Source organism: Pogona vitticeps, chromosome 1 (assembly GCF_051106095.1).
Source record: "Pogona vitticeps strain Pit_001003342236 chromosome 1, PviZW2.1, whole genome shotgun sequence".
In the NCBI taxonomy this organism is placed as follows: domain Eukaryota; kingdom Metazoa; phylum Chordata; class Lepidosauria; order Squamata; family Agamidae; genus Pogona; species Pogona vitticeps.
The window spans coordinates 59,669,846-59,693,193 of record NC_135783.1 but is presented as its reverse complement, the minus strand read 5'-3'; the positions used below and the strand labels follow the sequence as shown (position 1 = coordinate 59,693,193).

Here is a 23,348-nt window from a genome sequence, read left to right as displayed (position 1 = left end):
CTCATAGGGACCATCGCTAAACAAAGCGCAAAAACGCTCTGAAAAAGTCATCGCTAAGCGATTTCGTCGCTAAACGGAGCGCCTGTTAAGCGAGGCACCACTGTACTGGACAAGACCGGCAATCATTATGTTAGATTGCACAGGGAAGCCACTGAAATCCACAAACACCAGCAGAGTTTCAACAAAAAAGAAGTAAGTTTAAAACTCAACAAGGCCTGGCTCCCAGCACTGAAAAATATAGCCTGCAAAAGGTCAACGAACTCTACCCAGTCACAAGGACCAGTGATTGCTACAAACAAAAGACCAGCTAACGACACCCATCAATCACAGTGACAGATCATCTCTCCCCCTTATCACAACAATACATCCACAACAGAAACCCACTGCTCACCCAATCTCCTGAAAAGGACAAAAGCTGTTCCCACAGCTATAAATATTCAACTATCCAACCAACTGCAACAGAGCACAGACAGCGTTCTGACTCCTGTCCTCTGAAGATGCCAGCCACATAGACTGGCAAAATGTTAGGAAGAACAACCTTCAGAACACGGCCAAAGAGCCCAAAAAACCCAAAGCAGTCAGCAGATTCATAAGTTGTTTGAGCTCTTCAGCAGAATGGACAACAACAGCTGCATCATTGGTGAAGAGGAAGTCCTGCAAGCATTTCAGTTGGACTTTCACCTTCACTCTAAGTCTAGAGAGATCAAAGAGCTTTCCATCTGATCTAGTCTGGAGATAGACACCTTCTGTTGCAGTTCCAAAAGCGTGCTTCAGCATGACAGCAAAAAAGATCTCAAACAGCGTTGGCGCGAGGACACAGCCTGTTTCATTCTGCTTCAGATGTCAAAGGGATCTGATGTTGAACCATCAAAAACTACAGTGCCTCTCATTTCCTCATGAAAGGACCTGATGATGTTAAGTAGTCGAGGTGGACATCCAGTCTCTAATTAATAAGCTTGAAAAAGCAAAAAAAACAAAGCCTTTGTTGGTGTGAGTCAGGAATCTTACTGCAAAAGCTGCATGGTCCCACTTTTGAGTTGGCAAAACCATAAAATTAAGCTGCTTCATTTATAGCTCAGTGGTTTAGTTATCTGGTTGTGGAGCCAGAAGTTGGGAGTTTGATTCCACACTGACTCCTTGACAGGGACTGCATTCCAGCTTAGCGGTTCTAAGATTATTATAATAAATACAGTTCTTTTTGGCCATCCAAGGGGTGACTACATATTTGCCTGTTTGGATGAAACAGCAAATGAAAAGAAGATGATAATGCTCATTGTCTTTCTCATGTGGAAGAAATGAGATACAAGTAAGCATGTGGGTTCCTAATTCACAGTAACACTTTTGTAGTTGCAAAAAAAAAAAAGAAAGAAAGAAAAAGAGCCCCTACTTTACCAACAGAAGCTATTTTCCCTTTTATATTTCATTCTGTGTTGCATTCAAATGGGCAAACAGCTATAAAACTGCCTGTGCAGTTGCTGTAGGCTCTTGAACATTATGTTTTTCATGCGATTGGTGAGGCAGAGAAAACAGATGAGTGACTGTCTGAGCCATTTAGAAGTTTGCTTACATTCCCCCCCTTTCTTTGCTGAAGTCTTGTGCCCTGCTCTAGGGTATTCCACATTCATATGATTTTAAGGAACAAAAATGGGGATGCATTTAAAAGATAGATGAAGAAGATTAAATACATACATACATACTCCAAAGTAATGTAGATCCATTGATCATATGAATCTTGTTGAGGCAACACATATGGAAAAGTGATTAATTCAATAGATTTTCCATAATTTGAACTAACAACTGGCTTTAGCCCATATTGCTGAAGGAACTTTGTAATCTTGTAAGTCTGTTTCTCCATCTGAATAACTGTTTCTTCACCTAAGTCCTTCAGTGAACATCCTCAGTAATCGCCCTGCTATTCAAATGTTAACAGATAAGGGGAGATATCTTGTGTTCACATCCATATGAACTACCATGTTATTCACTGCCCTCCAAAATGTACATGCCTGCAAGGATAAATACATCCTTGAAGAACTGCCAAAATAATGTATCACTGGCTTTGTGATATATAAATAATCACCACCACCACCACCACATGTCATCAAGTCAGTTCTGACTTAAGGCAACTCTTTCCAGGATCTTCTAGCTACAGAGTACTCTGAAGTGGTTTACCATTTCCTACTTCTGGGGGCATCCTGGAACTGTGCAGCCTACCCAAGGCTACACAGGTTGGCTCTTCTGAGATGCACAGTGCAGTGGTTCTTCTCCTGGGTAGCACAGTGGGGAATCGAACACCCAGCTTCTGGCTCCGCGGCCAGGTACTCAACTCACTAAGCTATCCAGAAGGTGATCAAGTTCATAGATTATATTTATCAAATTTAATCACCATCTGATGATCAAGTTGAATCAACAGGTTACTAAGCAGCCAGAGGAAGTAATTAAAAAACATTTGCTCAAGTCAAAGGCCCATTCTTCAGCAACAAGGAAACCAGTTCAGAACTACACACTCATTAAGACAGAATAATAAATCCAACATTTAAAAACGGAATAAAGTCAATTGAGTCCTGTGAAGCTGAAGACAATGGTGTGATGACCCCTGAAAGTGGACCATCCCATCCCTCCTCAGGTTCAGCAGAATACCATACCTCAGGTTCCCCTGTGGACAAACTAACTATGATGCTGCACAAGTACCAGGGGAGGTAGAAGCCTGAGTGCCTTTGGAAGAACAAGAAGTGGAGGAACAGTCCCAGGATGGTAGAAAAGGAGGGAAATGAAAGAGAAGAACTAGAAAATGGAAAAGAGGAGGATCCGCGGGGAGTTTTGAGGTATAAAAGAGGGATTAAACATAGTGGGGGAGAAGAAAATAAGACTGGAAGAGAGATTGGTCCAGACAGGGGAGGAGACACAGGAAGAGACATAAGATGACGCTTTGGAATATCAAGAAATTGAGTCTTATCCAATAGACCTTGAGGTACCTCAAGTCTCTGTGTGTGTGTGTGTGCGTGTGTGTGTTGTGTGTGTGTGTGTGTGTGTGTGTGTGTTTGCTTGCATACGCACATGTGTGTGTGCGTGTGTGTCCTGTGGATGGGATATTTTTCCAGTTATTGGTTACTCAAGAAGAGGCAGAGAAATACCCCAACCTTCAGCCCCTCCACAAGCCCTCCCTTTGTATTTGGGGGAGAGAGAAAAGATGGAAATAAGGTGAAGAGCTCAAGCAGAAGCCTGTAAGGGAGAAGAAAGGGAAAGGATAAAACTCAGTCAAAGTCAGAACAAAAGAGAACTCAACCACCAAGCAAAGACTACCCAAGAGGAGTGGGATCCCGAGAGGGGTGAGTCCGTGCAGCCTGTGGCTTTACAAACTATCACTGCTGCAACATTCTTTGTGTCAATCCCTGAAGGCAAACCCACCCTTAAGGTCTGGACCTATCTTTGTAACAGGTAGAGTGAGTGATGTAAAAAGGAGTCAAAAGGAAGTAGGACATAAGTTAGATTGACTAGAATTTATCTGGTTTGTGATGCAAGTAAGTTGTTAATGTTAATCCCCTTCATCCAAGTTTAATAAACTCTAGTTTAGCAAAAAGTTCACTTGTCTCTTCTATGGAGCCTAGAATGGAGGAAGGGATCTCTTCTGGTCTCAGGAGAACTGGAGGGGATCACATGCCCCCAAAGCAAAGATGAAATAAGATTAGATAACTGAGTTCTTGCTTGATAGCAAGCTACATTATTGGGAGTTGCCAGACAGAGGAAGAACAACTGTAAGTGACATGTCAGAGATATATGAGTGATATGCCAGCCACCGGTAGCCACAAAAAGGGCTCATAATTTCCTAGTGGATTTCACCAGCTGCTGTAAGATAAAAATTGCTGCAAAAGTGTTTTCAAGCACCCCAAAAGTAAGGAAAAACAGCCCTTTTCGAATGGCATCTCAGCCTTGCTGTTGTGACAAAGAGGGCCCTTCTCCTGGAAGGCTGAGAGGGGCACATCCAAGGGCAAACATGGATGGGGAAAGCAGGACTCCAGTGCTTTCCACACAGTTCAGACACTATCATATGTGAAGTTTCTTGCTGCAAACAGCACAGCATGTAACAAATGCAAAAGCTGCCTCAAAAGCAGCATTGGGAGGGAGAACTTTTGAGCAGAGAAGTAATGAAGTGGTCCTGAACCTTTTTTCCACTCACAACTTCTCTGCCCCAGCTTCCTTCTCAACCATCTCTCTCATCTCTCACGAGGGCCCAGAGGTGTGTTTGTCTTCCTAATCATGCAGGGGAACAATGGGAACAATTTGGGGATTTAGTAGCAGAGAAAAAGTAACGCTATAAGATGTGACACACAGAATAATTTTCAGGCCTCTTTTCTTTCAGAGGAAGGAGAAAGAACATATGAGGTTAGGTAGCAGATACTAAACACCATGTTGAATATTTTGGATATACTGAACAAAGCCAGCACTATCATTATATGAATCAGAAGTTATTAGTGATTGAACACTCACAGAAAACACAAGGCAGAGGTGAATAATGTATAAAGGCTTATTTTTTACCACCTATGCTCAGATGTAAAATTCAAACAGACACTGAATTGCAAAATAGGAGCATCTATCTATCCATTCACCATTTCTGAACAACCCTTAGCTTACCTATTACATGGTCTCTGGCTGCTTGAAATGATCCAGGAGAGAAGATCCTCAGGCCGTAGAGGGTATAAATAGGGGGACTTCTGTTTTTAGATCCTGCATCTAGCAATAGAATAAGGCCACACAATACACAAAAATATACAGGCCTACTATATGTTATCAGCTGGTTGTGACCCTGGAAAAGAAGATAGACAAAAAATATATATGTTCTTAATGCTGATGGGAAATGCCTTCTTTTGCATACGTAACTGTAAAGACTGCAGAAAAAATGCAAGGTAAAAGCTTATATATGCATTTTAGATATTATCAAACAGCAATATGTTACAATTCATTTCAATCATTAAGAAATCTAAATGTGTATGCCACATGGAAGGTTCTTCTTAACCATTATTTTCCTGTTACACAGTACTAATTACACTATCACAGTTACATTTTAGCCAGAGTAAAATACTGTATTCAGTCTTGATGTCCTTGCCACCACTATCACAAATGAGTGACCAAAGTATTACATCACTATTTCCAGGCAGCTGAGAACCCAGAGGGCTTCTTGTTATGTCATCCTGCCCTGTAGGCATAGTTTTTTTCCTCACAAGGTCCAATGGAGTCAGAAGATCTTGACCACATGGGAGGAACACACTGGATAAGTCAATGAGTCTCAGTGGGACAAAACTACACTAGTTCCCACATTGCTAAAGGTAATGTTAGAAGGTGTGTGGAGTCTCTAATTAAAATTTCTGTAGATGTTGCAAAAACAGGAGACGACAGAAGTTCCATAACTGGAGAAATCAGTATTTCAGTCTGTGCAGAAAAGAACTGTGCATAAAAATCAAGGAACAACTGAACAGAATGACCATAATTTCTCCATTCTATCTTAACCAGGTTTTAATAGTCAGAGCTATAAATGTGTGGAAAGCCAGAATTCTTATAACTATTTCATTTACCAGCTGCTGCGTGGCCTTGTATTAGTATCCAACTGTCTTGTACACTAAGTTACTATAATGTGGTTCTTGAATTACAGAATACATTACGGCACCCTGCCCACTTGTGGTACCACTCTGAATGATGCAAATACTCCTATTAACATGTATAAAATGTAAAAAAAGAGCTTGCAATATTCTGGTTTCTTTTAGCTGTTTTATGTGTCTTTCATTTCCACCTACCCATGAGAAAGGCTGATATGAACTACTTGAATAACATGAATGGTCATTAAAAAAAAACCACAACTCTCCCCAGACACAGATTTTGAAGGAGAAGGGAAGGGAAGCAGAAGTGCGAAAAGATTAAGCTGTATGGAACCTCTTTCTTCCAAAAGTGGTAAGACATGCCCAGTATGTTCATATTTTCAGGAGACTGAATTCAAGATGCCTTCTTTCTTGTCCGTTACATTGAATTCCATAATTTAATTATAACTTAACATTGCATTCTTATTTTCAACTGCTTTTGAATTTATGTATGAGAATAAGTCTTGCGAAAGCCTTCAACTAGCATAATCCTTTCTCCTCTCTTCTTATTCCAGCATAGCTGCCAGGAGTTTGAAAGCTTCTCCTGCTTTGTATTTACTGCACTTTAAAACACTGCCAAAACTATACACTTTGATTATTCTTAACTAGGATTAATTTAAACATGCTAGCAACACAAATCATGGTCTGAAGCTGATTTGTTTCAAGTTGGCTTTTTCAATGATAGATAAAATTAATCTCAGTTTGACTAGGTACAAGCCTCATGGCAAGCTGAGGATAAAATGAAAGCAAAAGGCGTGCCAGAAGAGTTTGCCTGTGACCTGTGTTCCCTCTAAGCTGCATATGCAGCGCCACATTCATCTCCTGCAGCCATATTGATGTTGGTGCTGATCTGCTTCCAGTTGTGGGCAGAACCCCTCAAGAGTTCTGCACAGCACTATCGGAAATTAGAGGAAATGGTGCCTGTGATTATCCTTTTAATCATAAATCATAGTTTAACACTACATCTCAACAAGGACACTGTGTGAAGAAGCACTTTTTGCTGTTCACTCTGAACAATCAATTACATTGGTGATGTATACTGAAATATGGGGGGAAATCAACCTACTTTTTCCACACTGTACCTAAGTGAACCTTTATATATCTCAATAGCCATTTCCCTCTAGACTAGGTAAAAGGTTCCCCTTGACAAGTTTTTGTCCAGTCGTGTTCGACTCTAGGGGGCAGTGCTCATCCCTGTTTCCAAGCCATAGAGCCAGCGTTTTGTCCGAAGACAATATTCCGTTGTCACGTGGCCAGTGCGACTTAGACTCGGAACACTGTTTACCTTCCCACCGAAGTGGTCCCTATTTATCTACTCGCATTTGCATGCTTTCGAACTGCTAGATTGGCGGGAGCTGGGACAAGCAACGGGCGCTCACTCCGTCGCGTGGACTCGATCTTACAACTGCTGGTCTTCTGACCCTGCAGCATAGGCTTCTGCGGTTTAGCCCGCAGCGCCACCACATCCCCTATCCCTCTAGACTAAGAGGCTCCAAACTTCTCTTTTCAGAGAAAATATGATGTGGGGAGCCTACACTTATAAAGATCAGTAGTATGAAGTGTACAGCTTGAAAACACACACATCTGGGCCAAGAACCAAAGACAGGAAGCTCCAATCATATCTTTATTATCTCAATCTATGGAAAAGAGATCTGATGAAGTTTCAGTAACTTCCACTCCACCATCAACCTCAGCCTAGACCATTCTATACAACAGGTCCCACTTCTCAATACCACTGCGCAATTACACATGGAGGAAATAAGTACTACTGCCTTACACCAAAAGCTGACAAACTGCTACTGGTATTTACATGCCTCCAATTTCCATCCAAAACAAAGCCAACTCTACAGCCAGATTTGCCAGTCTACCGTATCTTCTCAGACAGAGGCATTCAGTTTGAAGACCTGACCGAGGCATTTCTCACACTTAATTTTTTTAAAAAAAAGTATTTATCTTTAAACTGCTATGAGACTTTCTTTTCCTTTTTTCAAAAACTATGTAATACTATTATATAAAATATAATATAATTTCAATGAAACATTCCCAAACTTGATCCCCATATTATGTGGAAAAAAATGATTTCATTAAAAATTATTAGGCTCTTTGTCTTTGCTACTAGTAGCAAATCAGGCAATGATGTTATTATAATGCAATTTTGATTAAACCAATTTCTTGTCATTTTAAAACAAATGTGCACATTATTAATGTCTGCCCGTGAAACTGATTTGATTACCGTTCATGTTGCCTGCATACAGCTGAACTGACAAACAGAACTTATATTTAGCACTGAGAAAATTACCTCTTTAGTGAGGTCTGAATATTTATTTCTTATGTATCACTGGAAACATCATATGCAATAATGACTAGAACTTTGAACTAATGGGCTTTTTAATGGCAATGCCTAGTTTGCATCTAAGCATGAAATGCTTTTCAGCTCTGATGAATCTTGTAATTCCACGTGCTTCACAATATTATTTCTTAGGGCAAAAAGCTGCAGTTAAATTCAAGATTAATATTAGTATCAACAATCATAAATTATAATAAACTTTAATATAAAAATGGGAACGTGGCTTGGTGATTTGGAGCCATCCAATATCTCTAGGTTTAAGTTTCTGCAATTTAGTTTCGAATTCTACTCTTGCTGATTGATGCCAAGGAGGGACAAATACTTAGGGGGGGGGGAATGGCAAGGGGTTGCAAGCCAGCAGGGAAGCCTATGCTCTCCCAGCTTCAGCCCCCTGCATTCTTCGTTCAGTCTCTGTGGTCCTGCAAACAAACAAATACCCCCTGATCTCTCACTAGTGGCTATGCTGAATGGAATTGTAACCCAGTAGCAAGAGAGAGAATCCCAGCATCTTGACCTGTTCAGCAGCTTAAGGGCGGTGATGCTGGCCCACCCTGGCCATCTGGAGGTCAGCCTTTAAGAAAAGTTGCCGAAAGGACTGAATGAACCGATTCAGGACACCTGTTTTGTATGTTCTCTCATGGACCCTATTTACGTTGCTGAAATATCATTGAATTAACAATTTCTCAAAAGGTGGGAAACTATGCTACAATGCAGGAATGGTTATGAAAGCGATATTGAAACCATTTCTAGAACAGGTGTTTAAAAGACTACGCTGGTGTAAAAGACCATGCTGGAGTAAGTGTTTTCAAGATTACACATCTAGTATTGTGCATCTGTGCACTCGTATACATTAAATGTTGCTTTATACATTGTACAATATACTTTGTACAATAATATATATTGCATATTAATCAACTATTGCCGAGATTGGTACTGATTTTAAAAGGTTGATGACTAATCAGATAACCCACAGAACAAATACTGTGTACCACATTATTTATTTCCCTTATTTACTTCAGGGAAACCAAATAATACAGTTAATTTTGCATAGAATATGTAGTCCTGAGTCAAGTAAAACAGAACAAGTTAATACTTGGAACCAATTAAATTCCCACCATAATGTTATCAAATTACAAATCAACTTCTATTGTTTATATATATAATTTCCAAAATTAACGGTCAAACCTTATTGTTTATTTACACCAGCATAAATTAAGGATGTAAACTGCAGCAGTGAATGGCTTTTATGCCTCCTCATAGACAACCCATGAGTGCAAAGCATATTACCCAAAAGTACTAAGAAAAAATTGATCAAGTAAAATTTCACCACAAATTTTTCCACAAATTCAGCTAACAATGGGAAAAATGGATAAAATCCAGATGTATAATGTTATAACAGCCTGGATAACCTGGATCCAGGAAGACTGAAGTGAATTTAACTGAAAGTTTCCCATCGCTCTTCCCCCCCCCCCCCCCCCGGTTTCAGGTTCTAAGAAGCTCCCTAGGGTTCTCTTTTGCCTTGTGGAGGCCTTTGGGAGCCTCAGGATAGTGGGGCTCCCAAATTTTGTCTTTAACAGGAAAAAAATCATCACTCAATTGCTGCCACGAGACCAAATCCAAACTTTGTCATACTTACTGTAGATCCACTGCAATCAGTTGGACTTAGTACTTACTGATCATGGCATGGGGCATACAGCCAGTGCCATTAACAGCATGCCAATTCCATCAGTAGCCTGGCTGGTGCTGCCCTGCCTCCCTGCTAGGCTGGCCATTCAGCAGCTCAGCAGGGAGGCTCACCATCCTGCCTCCCTTGCTGGCATAGCCGGCCAAGCAGGGTGCTAGAGCAGCACCGCTGGGCTACTGTTGCCATCCGCACGCTGTTAATGACTCCAGCTACGCACGCTGCACCCTGAGCAATAAGTGGACCAGCAAGTTCTAGGAGTGGCCATTAATTGGGCCAGCCACCTGTAACGGCGAGATTCATTTTTGTCTCCCTCAGGAGACAAATGCAAGTCTCCCATGTCTAGTTGGACTTTTTGCTATGACAGATGTAAGTACCATAGATTTCAGTGGCTGCTATTAAAACTATGCGCTACTGACTCTATAATTACTCTTCTCCCATTTGCAGTTTGTTGAGGTGCTTGCTGAAAAAATAAAGTCCAATATATTACAGTAACAAGCAGAAGGCTTGTGTTGTACAGAAATAGCACTGTGTAGCAACCCTTTGCAACAGCAATTAAAAACATTTTGATGAAGTTTTAAGAGGAAAAAATGTGTTACAATTCCAAAATGACTGCCTATTTCAACTATTTTGAAAAGTCTAATAAACCAGCTAGCAGAACAGATATGTCAACAGCAGAAGTGTTTATCAGTATGCTGGGACTTACATGTACAGGTGATGCAGGATCCGGTTGAACACTCTGAGGACAGAAAGAGATTAATCATATTAGTTATCTGAATTGCATCACTACACAAATGATAATACAGGGAATGGACTGGGAAATATGTGAAGTTTTCTCCTTTTTTACCTTTAAAAGAGAGTATTGACAGCTTGCCATGATAAGACAGAACAGGAAGACCCAGATGTCTTTACAAAAACCTTGGTTCATAATTATAAAGCCAAGAAAAGAAACAAGGATTACTAATAGAATTGCCAAAACATTCTCCTTGAGATCTTCTGTCCTGTAGGAATAAAAGACCAATATATGCATAAAATTACACACAAGTGGTTTGAAGATACACACCATACACTGAAACCCCTAAAGTCTCTCTAGTCCATTTCCCAAAAATCTGAACTGCCAGCTGTGTCCTGAGGATCAAATAAATGAAGTATAAAAGTATATTATTGACCACAAAAAATGCTTACCTATCTAGTAGTGCCAGCAAGGTAAGTCGATCATACCAGATTTTTATCCATTTACCGGGAAATACAATAAATTTGTAAAATTGTTTATTAATTTTTCTTTGCACTGATGAACATGAAGAATCTTCAAGATCTTCACTAAAATGCTTTAAAATAAAAACAAAAGTAAACAGAAGTTTATATTGTTTCCATAATATTGGCAGATCAATTCTATGTATTTCATTGTGCCTCTATAAACATGATCAAAGCTACCTTGTGAATTTTGCACATTTTTTGGAGTGTCCCCCCCTCATTTTAGTAATAAGGTTATGCCACAGCCTAAAATATACAGAAAAAAAACATTAATTTAGTCCACTTCACCCAAGATTCATCTTTGACCTTTATGTGTCCCTTGTTATCTCAATCGTGAAATTCAGCCACACCAAAATAAGACCTGGAATAAATTCTTTTGACCTTTTGTTTGTCTAACAAACAAATTACTATTCCAGCTTTGTTCTGCTCTTTTGAAAGCAATGGGGAACAAAAACAAATTGAGACAACAAAAATGGATGAACTTGCTATGAAATCAAATGAACAGCAGAGAAATGAAGTACAAAACAAAATGAAATGTTTACTCGTACAAATAAATGTCATACCTAAAGAAAAACCTTCCAGCACAGCCTTACTGTAATTTAACTGTGCACCTTCTTAGTTAGTTCTCTAAGTTAGGATGCAGCTGGAGGCTGACAGAATTACTGACAGATGCATAATACATCTCAGAAAGCACCAGAGACATAAGTTTGTACAGATACAGATGAACGTTACTCTGTGCATATCTTCACAGCAATTATCCCAAAAACTATCCTACAGAAGTCATGGTTTTATCAGTTCTGCCAGTTCACAAACCTTGGATCAGAAAACTACAAAAAAACTTCCCCAGTACTTTAACAATAATACCATACTCAAAGGTGGACAGGCCTTATACCTTTTAAGATAGAACAGTTCTTCATCAGAAGATAAACTAAAGGAATAATGAACAATAAATGAATATATGAATAAAATGAATACATAATCAGCCTGATCCTGACAATCAACAAAAGTGGTAGGCGGGGTTTGAAAGGCTCATTAATAAGAAGAACCTGTCTGATTAGGAGGACATATGGAGGATCCCTTCCATTTGGGCATACAAGAATTACCCAACTATCCCTACCTAATTAATTACATACAACAGTGTTTATAGCAGGGGTCTCAAACACGCGGCCCGGGGGCCATTTGTGGCCGCCGGACTATCATTTGTGGCCCCCGCCTTGCCTGCCCCCCCGAAGCGCCCACGCATCTTCTGCTATAAAGAGTAAAAAAAAGCGCCTCACCTCGCTTGCCAGCTCTCCCCCAAGACAGCGACTCTTGCACCCTCCATCCAGAACTGCAGCCTGCGAGCCAGCCCGCCTGTTTACCGGATGGCAGGCTGCAGTTCTGGATGGAGGGTGCAAGAGGCGCTGTCTTGGGAGAGAGCTGGCGAGTAAGGCACACTGCCGTCCTTTTCCCTGAGCCCCCGATCCACCGCCAAGCGATGCCTGAGAGTGGAGCTTGCTCCCAGCCCATCCTCGAAGAGCGCCTCCAAGTCGCCAACAGCAGCTGAAACCGCCTCTTCCAGGGAAGTGGCTCTCTGGCTCCCTTTCTCTCTCGGCACCCCCAGCACCAGCCCAGCCAGCGGCCACCTCATCACCTGACAGTGCTTCCTCCTCCTCCTCATCCTGCTTCAGCCGCCTCGGCTCTGGAGGCTGCCTGGGCTCGCCTCACGAAGTTTGCGCATTTGTCGTGGTGGGGGTAGCTGCTGCTGCTGAGTGCGCCTTTTTTTGAGGGGGGCCCTCAGAGGAAGCTTGCCGGACCTCCATGTGTGTGTGTTTGTGTGCCTGCATGCGCGTGCACAGCTGTGGGGCCCTTGCCCCATTCTGTTTAATTTCGCAGGTACCAGTGGGGGCTTTTCTCCCTTGGCAAGGAGAATTCTGTGATGGTTTTTAAAAAACTTTATGTCATGCCCTCCTGTCACCGGTGCTCCCTCCCTTCTCTCCTTCTTCATCCTGCTGGTGGTGGTGGTGGTAGTGAAGAAGGAGCTGGAGGAGGTCGTGGCCAGCGACAAGGGCTCGCACCCTTCTCCTCCTCCTCCTCCTCAGAGCCCCAGCCGAGCTAAGGAAACTCTGGGCGGCTTCCTCAAGCTCTTGATCTGCTTTGCGGAAAATCTGATGTGGCCCAGACTCTGTCTCCAGTGGCACCCAGGTAAATTGAGTTTGAGACCCCTGGTTTATAGGATCATTAAGTCAGACATCCTATACCCCAGCAGTAATTGGTAAAGAAACAGAACAGACAGGTTAAAAAAATCTCCCTCCTTCAAACATATTTGCACTAAATGAGTTTAGCAGAGAGATATGACACAGTACCCGTTGGGTTTCAGAAAGGGTCCTTCGTGCCACCATCAGTAAGAGCTGCTGCTGCAATGCACTTGGCCCGTGATCTCCAGAAGATGCTTCTTGACTCTCTGAGGTAGTTGTACTAGAGGAGCTGAAATGAGCTTCACTGAATACAGGAGAAAAGGGGATAATATTAACTGAACAACGTCTCAGTATGGTAATGAAAACAACTACATGGCTTGAGGGACTGATTATCTCAACTGGAGTTTCCCAAATGATGGGATTTAAGCCTCTCTTACTGTAAGCAGGATAAATGATATTCAGTCCCATCTCAAATTAGCCACCAAAGAACTATTTGATAAAGTTCCTACATTACAGCTGGAAAACTAAGTCGAAGGTACTTATTTCTGGGCCACTGAGTAATACAAAGAATAATTCCATAATTCAGTCAGTAGCTTGAAGGTGCATTTTGGCAGAACAATGAATCACATAAGACTAGCAAGGCAACTAAAATTCAGAGGGGACTACAGCAAAACAAATATTAATCAATCAAGAAGAAAAATGCCACTTTGAAGAATCTCCCCATCTTGCTGACAAAATGAGTATACACATTGTACCCACGTTACTTATCATTCACACCAGTTTTACCTTGCACTAAAACGAAAAACAGAACTTGGTAGACATTACAGTGGACCCTCGACTTACAGAATTGGAATGGTGGCTGCAGGTCGAAAAGTCTGTAGGTCGAGTCTCCATTGACCTACAATGCATTGAAAACTGATTAATCCGTAACCCGCTGTTTTTGTTCCATTTTGGTTTTTTTCTGGTCTGTAGGTCGAACCTAAATTTTGCGGCCAGAGAAGTCTGTAACTCGAAAAGTCTGTAAATTGAGCCGTCTGTAAGTCAAGGGTCCACTGTACCTTTTTAATGCAATTTCACTCAAATGTTCTTCACTATGAGTGCTAGAATATTCACAATACTTCAAATCATACTTCAAAAACACAACACCAACAGTAAACATAGTTCAAAAATACATTACAAACATCGAACCTTGGAAACAAAACTTGGGGGAATGACTACATGGGCTTCTGTCCCACTGTTCGGTGTGCTGTGGGGATGGATGGGTTCTTACCTTTTGCCACTGTCCAGACAATGCAAGTGTCAGTACAAACCAGCCTGTCCCCAGCATGTTCCAAGCCTTATCTTTCTAGGTCCCTGTCAGGGGCTATTGTTTTTTAGGTAGGATCGTTCTGTTTTGGTTAATTTCCAATACATACAGTCTCTGGGATTGGACCAAAGTGGAGCTACCTGCTTTGAATTTCCCACCCAGTTTTAATTTCCCTATATCATTAAGTGGCTTAGGAAGACAGCTTAGCCATGTCACAATAGCGGGTAATTAAAAAATTCCTCTGCTCCTTCTACCTCAACGGTTGGCAGGTCCTATACTTTTCAAGATAAAACATTTCTTCATCAGGAAATAACCTAAAGAAATAATTAATAATAAATGTAGATAGGTATAAAATTAATACATAATCAGCCTGATCCTGATAATTAACAAAATGGTGTGTGCTGTTGTGCTTTATCTTTTGGAGAGAAATAACAAAAATTGGAAAGCTTCCTTCCAGAAGGAAGAGGAGGAGAGAGGAGAGGACAAGGAAGGAAATGTTTTGTGTTTGTTTTATTTTTAAGGAAAATAGGCCAATAGGATCACTTGAGGTGCACACACTGTGTGGATGTAAAGCATACCACATCCCTACGAACACTTAAGTGACCCTGTTCATGTAGTTAAAGTACAAACAGTGGGTGGGCTAGCATGAAACCTTCATTGTATGGGCTGCACAGGCTTTCAGAATAACTGACTGAGGCTCAGTTCTACATCACTTCTCATTTAAGCTATAAAATTAAGTATGAACATGCAATACTCAGAACTCAATTTAAAACTTCTGTCTGATTTTTTTCAGTAAAAATGTGGTTATATCTAAATTATCTGTTGGTGCAATTTTGGGGCAAGACCATGATCCCTCTTGAAAGAGATCAAGTCATACTTTCAATTGACTGAGCTTCTTCAAGACTGCATTCCGAATACTGTTTTCATTTCTACTTAATGTTCTCTTTACAATAATTCACAATGAACGCTTCCTTTGTTTTTAAAATAGTTAGGAAGATTATGAAGTTTAGAAAAATACTTAGTGTCCTATTGCCTTCAGACCTTCAGTTTTCCAGGGAAAAAATGCTATTGACCTTCTAAAATCATGTACCTACCCTTAAATCATTGCAGAATCTCTTGCTTGGTTAAAGACATCTGCTGCCACCATGTGGCAAAGCTCTTATCCTATTCCTATCTCTCGTTCTATTGAATTGTATTACATGGTCTCAATTTCCAATTCTCTGCTGCACTAACAAAAGCCAATAATACCTAATCACAATGCATGTGTTCTCTGATGAATATCACACATGATATACACTATTGCATTTGACTTCAGAGTAAATTATAATTCCAAGCATCTTTATCTTGGTATTACTGTATAAAATAAATATAATAAATTTAAAAACCCAAAATGTCTTTTGCTTCTGCTGTCTTTACCAATTACTTTTAAATACTGGCTAGAATCCTATGTTAGGTTTGCATAACCTACCACAGTGAACTGATGAGGTGCCAGGGCACATGTCCATTGTGCATTTGACTAGCGTATGACTAAGACCTACTCTGACACATCAATTAAGTGCAACCAACTGTAGCAAGTTAGGCAAAACATAAGCAACTGCTTATAGGATTTGGGCAACTTTTTGAAGTCATTCTTCCCATATTACACTAAAGCATACACTTGATTGGATTTTTTGTCATAGGTCCTAAGGAGAACAGACTGATCAGCCATGAATGAGAAAAACTGCTGCATTTCCCATGTACTTCTCATTTTAAAGGTATATTATGACTTTCTTTTCCACTGCTATACCACACTTGCTTTAGCTTCCCCACTTAATTTGCTGCCATGCCAGCAAAAAATGCACTAAAAAGAAGAAGAGGAGGAGGAGAAAGAAGGGATATAAACCCTCATTTTAACAACTTCTCTGTTTATCAGCTATACGAAGTCCTAACATTAGCAGATGACAATGAACCTTTCCATGCCATCAATATCTTTGATAACTTTTACAAATCAGGCTACTGCTAAAGGAATGCAAGAAAGCCTCTCTGGTCATTCGCATCCCTAGTGAAATAAGGGGCCTAATTCATTTCTTCAGTAACAAGAAATGTCTTAAGTATACACTATGAGCACGGAGCGTTTCCTCAAATTAAAAAGAACAGAATAGCCCTTGTGTGCTCCTGGAGTTGCATGTTCGGTTACTTGTAGCTTCCTATCAGACACACCATAGAAATAAAACCCAACTGTGAACTATAGGAAGTACAGCAGTGCTGTAATATACTGAGAGCAGGCCCCTGTGAAGTCAGCAGAACTTAAATGCAATAAAATGTGCACAGAACAGCAATGTAAAAAAAAAAAAATCAAAAATTACCATGGCAATAGGAAGCACATAGGTGTTAATTAATAATTAGATCTTCTAAATCCCACAGATCCTGAGGAGCAGCATGATTTTGTATTGTGAACAGTTGAAAACCTTGTAGCAGAACAATAGAAGCCTGTCAAATGCCACCACCCACCTTGCCTCAGTAATAAGTATCAGCGCCTTACTGAGAAGCTGAAGGGTGTCCCTGTCTCTTAAAATCACCTTGGTGATGCGAGAAGAGGGGGGGGGATCTACTTTGCGTGAAATTGTTTTAAAAGAACACCTGCTCCTATTTCAGCAAACAAACAAAAACAAACAAATAAAAACCCATAACAGAATATGGAGTACATTTGCAAAGACTTTGGAGAATCTTATGATGCTGAAAACTGTCAGATACAAATGCAATCACCTAGTAGATCCTTGGCACTGGTAAAGTATTCAGATGTCTTTGTACATAGTACAAAACACACTGCAGCTAGTTATTAACGGAAATGAAGCTGAATCAACTACATAGACAAACTAGACTGAAATTCTCCTGCATGCCTGAGGCCAGAGACACTTCCATTTTACAGCATTTAAGAACTCATATCGGCGCGGTGTTTTAAAGGTAACCTTCCTCCCAGTCACTAGCAGAGGAACTCTCTTTTTGCTGCTATTAATTCTCTGTAGCCTGTAGGCTTTTACGCCTACTGGAAAAATGAACGTGCCCTAAAAACAAACATGAGAAATTAATCATGAGGATTCAACTGAATTCTCTCCCTGACAGAATGGGGTTTTACATGGTAGAAATTCTTACTAATGCCAGCCAAGGTGAAACTATTTTATCTGCTTTCTGCACTTTTCTGTACAAAAAGGAAAAAAAAGCAGGAGGCCTCCACAGAACTTCATGTCTGATAATGTACCACTTTAGTTGCTGTGCACAAATATCACAGGACTGCCATTTCCATCAGGACTTGCTTATGAAGAACCCAATGGATCATGGTGGGGAGCCCATAGCCCTTCAGATGTAAATTATTCTTGACCAGGGGCCATGTTGCCTGTGATTACTGCAAACAGAGGTCGAGAAAAAGATTGCAGAAGAAGCTGCAGATGCTGAGAAAAGGCAAAATTTTATTGTACTTCATATAGTAGCCTTCTTCAGCAGTATCTCTGCATCAAAGGTACATATATAGGGGACCTTTCAGTGACTCCTTTGGATCCAGGCATCACAGCTGAAGAGTTATGGCAGAAGGATATTATCTAAAAAGCCCTGGGCATGCAAGAATATTTCCACTTTTCTTGGCATCTGCAGTTTCTTTCAGGAACCCATTGCTGGTTTCAGATTCTGCCTTTTTCACACTAGAGTCCAGCAACCACTGGAGGCCACTCTGCACAGATGTAGCTGGTCATTGTCAGAATGTGAGCAGGATATACAATGACTAGATGGGATTACTGTTCCCATCCTTGGCATTAGTATTCATGCTTGTACTCCACTATATTTATTTATTTCAGCTGGAAAGGAAAAGACTCAAAGTCACAATAAATCAGTCTGGTATCAGGATAATGGAAAAGAAAAATAAAGTAACTCTTCCATTCCGAGTCTGTAGAAGTTTTGAGTATTGGGAGCCAAATCAAAGCTTCGCTGGCTAGGTTTGCACATGTCATTACTTAACATGATGTCCTTGCTCCTTTAGAATACACAACACCCATAGTATATGCACAAACCGTATACAAAGGGCTTCAGTCTGTATTGGTCTATCACTTCTCTATACAGTTAACTGGACTGATTGTGAAGAAGTAGATTGTGCAGTCAATACAGCTTGCTTTCTTCAGCAGATATTCTGGGAAGAAACATTATCTCCAGAAAAACCTATATTAAAGATGCAAAAGCCAGTGATTACACACACTGAAAATGTACCCAAACATAGTGATCCTACCTGCACCAAAAAACACCTAGAAGCCCCTGACAGGGCTCAGAAAGCTTCAGTTAGGGCTGCTATGGAGATGGTTTAGTTTGCTCCAGCAATTATCTTGAATGATCAGTGGGAAAAAGAGTGAATCAATCTGTCCCCACAGTGGACCAAACAGCAGGAGAAAAAACGATCTGATTGAGCCCTCTCTGTTCTTGCTATTATATTTTTTTGAATAGCAGCCATTAGGGACAGTTGGGATTGGGACCTTTGTGCAAGCAGGGAACGTGGTCCAATGAAAAATGTTTTACTCTTCATCTCTGTAACCCATTCATACAAATTAAGAAACATGTCCCTTGAGCAGTCCAGATACTACTTCAATTTGTCTTTGCAACTGAGATGCATACACACAATGCTGTGTAGCTAGGAGGAAGGGCAGGATACAAATAGAAAAACAAATCTGCCACCTCAACTTCATTATACATTATACTGCCGGATCTATTCCAAACATGGCAATCCTCTCCAGAATTGGGACAGAACAATATCCATTCATTTTTCATGTCACCAAAACTATTTAGAACTCAATCACTCTGTGTGTTCACTCATAACATGCAACTTAAGTATCTAAACAGAAAGAATGTGCCAAAGAACATTAGAATTAATGTATTGTAAATAACCCCATTAATTCATAAGGTCACCATAAGTCGGAAACAACTTGACAGCATGTAATAACAACAAAAATAACCCCAAAATGTTAAACAGCTGCAGTGTTGAAAGCACAGAATGGCAATTTGTTTCTCCCAGTGGGGTCTGGTTGAAACACAAGGATGTCAGCTAATTAAAATTATACACCACGCTGGTATGTAAAATCAATGATGTTATAATACTTTTCCATTTTATAAACCTAATAGGGAACCTAGTATAATTCCCAAAGGAGAAAAAGTTTGAAGTGAAAAATTTTGGTTAAAGTTACACCCACCATATAGTGTGTACCCTTTAGTCTCAAGAGACTATGGTAACGTGCTCTGAATAGAGGCCTTGGGACAGCGTCTAGTGTGGCTGAGGAGGCCAATTCGAGAGTGACAATCCCTTCCACACTGAAGACAAATATAATCTGTCCCCTGTCCAGCTCCCTGATTTTGCTAGTTTTGGGACTGCTTCTTTGCCTTGGCCTGCTGGACAAGGGTCTCTTCAAATTGGTGCACTGCCTGCTTGCTACACTCACCACAAAGTAAAGAAACAGAAGCTCTCCCCTTTAAGAAAAAAAAGGGGGACATCTATGTTATCTTCTTGTACCCTAACCTCCATCTTAACTAAATCAAAATGTGAGCTCCAAATGTTTCTTTCCTCAAGAGAAAAACCTCTACTCAGAGCCATAACTAGGGCAGGAATGTGGGAGCTTTATCTCAGGACATTGAAATTTAGAAGGTGCAAAAATCCTCTAGATTCTATGTGTGGGTCATCTTGCATTTAAAAGGCTCACAACCTTTCAGGGAACCAGGCAGCTGTGTACACTCAGTCCCCAAATCTCTGGTCCCCAAACTCCAAAGCTGCATTCCCATCATTCCCCACCTTTCCTTTCTTCCTCTAGCCTACTGGGTTTTGCCTTAGCTTGGGCTGCTATGAGTAGACATACCCAAAATGTCAAAGTAGCAGCAGGAGATGAGAGGCTTGGTAACAGAATAGGGATGATCAAACAGCCCAGCCGGGCTGTGCCATTAACAAGGGTGCAACTGAGAACAGAGGAGGAGAGAAGCATGCTTGCTCACCCGCCTGCTCGGTCTGCTTCCCATGCTGTGCAGAAATGGCATAAGGTGAGTGGGGTACTGGGAGGCCTGGGAACAGCAGGGTGTTGTTCCATGGCATCTCAATTTTCTTTTTTAAAAAAATCCACAGTTCACATGCACAAGTAAAGTTAGGATCAGTCCATGGTTAGACATATGGATTAGAAAATCCCATAGTGAACCATATTAATAATAATAATCTTGCACTGTTAAATCAATTCTGACTTAAGAGAATACTTTGAATTAGTTTACCATTCCCTTCTTCAGGAGGTACCCTGGGACTGTGTAGCTTTCCCAAGGCCACGCACCCTGGCTCTACTCACAGGGGCACAATGGGAAATCAAACTCCCAATCTCTGGTCTACAGCCAGATATCCAAACCACTGAGCTTTTCAGCCAGCTCACTGCCTTCCAAATCCTGAAAGACACTATCACCCAGTTATCTTTATGACTTCAGACACTGGCTATTAGCAAATTAATCCAATGGCAAGGAAGAGGGAATATGATGACTAGAAGCATCATACATATAACTGTAGAAAACCACCAATAATTTGTATTTTTAAATGCCTTCCCCCTCTTCCTTGGGACATCTTGCTTTTCCCCTGCCAATTCATAATGGGTCACAGTTAGCAGAAAGTTGTGGACAGTTTATGCATCTCTCCTTAAAGATGCATAAATGCTAAGATTCATATAGTGATCTAAAAGTTCAAGTCCTCCCCCCCATGTGCTACTTTTGTGCCATTTGTATAAAAAATTATCAAGCATTATTTGCCAGTTAATGAATATTTACTATTATAATTTCCTTTGAAGGTCAAATGGAAAAGACCTACTGCCTCTTGTAGAATAGCTCTTCTCTGCTTCCCAAGTGAGTCAAAAGCTTTGTTCATTGACCAGAATGAAGAAGGGACAGACAGAAATGCTTTGCACAACGTGTCAAATGACCTATATAATTTCTTCTTTCTCTCACACAACTCTGAGCTCTTAAAGCAAAGGATTGAATATTAAGAATGGAGTAGAATAAGACTATGATGTCTCTCCCTACAGATCCTTGCTCCCCTCACCCCAAATCTGCTTGTGGATGTTGAGGAGTCTTCGAAATGTTGCTAGGGGGCTAGCGTTGAGCAGGGTTGCTTGGCAGACATACAGAGGTGCCTCGCTTGACGACGTTAATTCGTTCCAGCGAAATCGCTGTAGAGTGAAAATGTCGTAAAGCGAAATAAAAAAGCCCACTGAAATGCACTGAAAACCTTTCAATGCATTCCAATGGGCTGAGGAACTCACTGTCCAGCGAAGATCCTCCATAGGGGCAGCCATTTTCGGTGCCTGTAGAGCGAGGAATCCGTCCAAAAACACAGCAGGGAGCCATTTTGAGCACCTGGCGGCCATTTTGAAAACCCGACTATCAGCTGTTTTGATCGTCGTAATGTGAAGAATCGGTTCCTGAAGCAGGGAACCGATCATTGTCAAACAAAAAACCCATTAAAACATTGTTTTGTGAAGCGGATTCGTCGTTATACGGGGTAATCGTTAAGCGGGGGCATGACTGTACTCCTGACATGAATGGAGGAGGAATTCTTAAGTTTAAAAGCTTATTTTAACGCCCACCCACCCCCAAATAAAGCTTAGGATCTATATCAAGTGATGTTCTGCTAACTAAAATCTAAATGAGGGTCATACCTGGATATCCCTATAGGAAATATAAAGGGTTTGTTTGGCTGTTTTACCTTTCAGAATTTGTGATAAAACTGAGAATGGCAGGTTTTGGATTACTTCATGTCAGCCCATGTTCTAAAGCAGTGGTTCTTAACCTTGGGTTACTCAGGTGTTTTTGAACTGCAACTCCCAGAAACCCCAGCCAGCACAACTGGTGGTGAAGATTTCTGGGAGTTGCAGTCCAAAGACACCTGGGTAACCCAAGGTTAAGAGCCACTGTTCTAAAGAAACCTTAGCCAGCTTCGCCATTATAGCTGCTCTGGAACTATTGTGACTGTGCACCACCAGAGAACTGTGAGGACTTTTGCTAACATAACCCCTGATTTAAACCAAGTTGCTCTCACAGTATATATAGGCTGAAATGTGCTCTCTTCCTATAGCATTTCATGTTTGAATTTCATAATGGCACCAGCTACAACTTAGCAGTAGAGCAAATGCTTTGTATAATGCCTATGGGGTGCTATTCTGTTTCTCCATATTCTGTCCTAACAATAGCATCTTGTCAAGAAAGTAAGTTACTATAAGCAGCTGAGTTGGAGTGGTAATGAGGGGTCTACCTCCATGTCCCACTGGACATCTAAGGGTCTCTGTCCATCCATGTGATGGACATCGGGTGGATTCCCTCTCCAGGGCATTACTTGGGATTGAACACTCCCTGGAACACCTAAGATGGAGACCCAGTTGTGCAGGAAAAGGGGAAAAAATGGGGAAAGGCCCACCAAAAATATCTCCAAGTAAGTGGATTACTTGAAAGAACTCAGTTTGGGGGAACAGGAGGAACTGGTGGAAAAAAACAGGACCAAGCGTTGAGCTGCCCAGGAGGCACTGAAGAAGGGTGTGTGTGTGTGTTTCAGATTAACTGGAAGAATTTGACCTCCAACCCAGCAGCACTGGGAGCTGCAGTTCCAATGGAAAACACAGGGGTGTCCTTCATGAACCCCATCCTCCCAGAAGGAGCACAGCCTTTCACAGTGAAACATTAGGATAATTAAATGTCGAGAAACACCCCTTTCTTTCAGGATGATCCACAGTTTTTCATGCTCCAATGTCAAAAGCTTTGCTATAATCTGTAAAACATGAACTAATTTTCTTCTGAAATACTTCAATGCATTGCAGTAGTAAATAGATATATTTGCAATATGATGTCTGGTAATTAATTCTCTTTTTCTAAATTCAGTTCAAACATCTGGCATTTTCTCCTTCATATATTGAAAAAATCATTTGCTGAAATATTG

General features: G+C 40.9%; 1 protein-coding gene across 3 annotated transcripts in view; it reads right to left on the bottom strand.

Annotated features, from left to right (window-relative positions):
* The window catches only part of PCNX2 (pecanex 2), a 139,670-nt gene that overhangs the window by 90,680 nt on the left and 25,642 nt on the right, over positions 1-23,348 (bottom strand). For all 3 annotated transcript variants that reach the window (XM_078383151.1, XM_020786815.3, XM_078383152.1), the window contains 5 exons: positions 13,255-13,390; positions 10,841-10,983; positions 10,503-10,656; positions 10,362-10,394; positions 4,630-4,801 (listed from right to left, as the gene is read on the bottom strand). In XM_078383151.1, the coding sequence (XP_078239277.1) occupies positions 4,630-4,801; positions 10,362-10,394; positions 10,503-10,656; positions 10,841-10,983; positions 13,255-13,390 (638 nt within the window). The remainder of the gene's footprint in view (positions 1-4,629; positions 4,802-10,361; positions 10,395-10,502; positions 10,657-10,840; positions 10,984-13,254; positions 13,391-23,348) is intronic.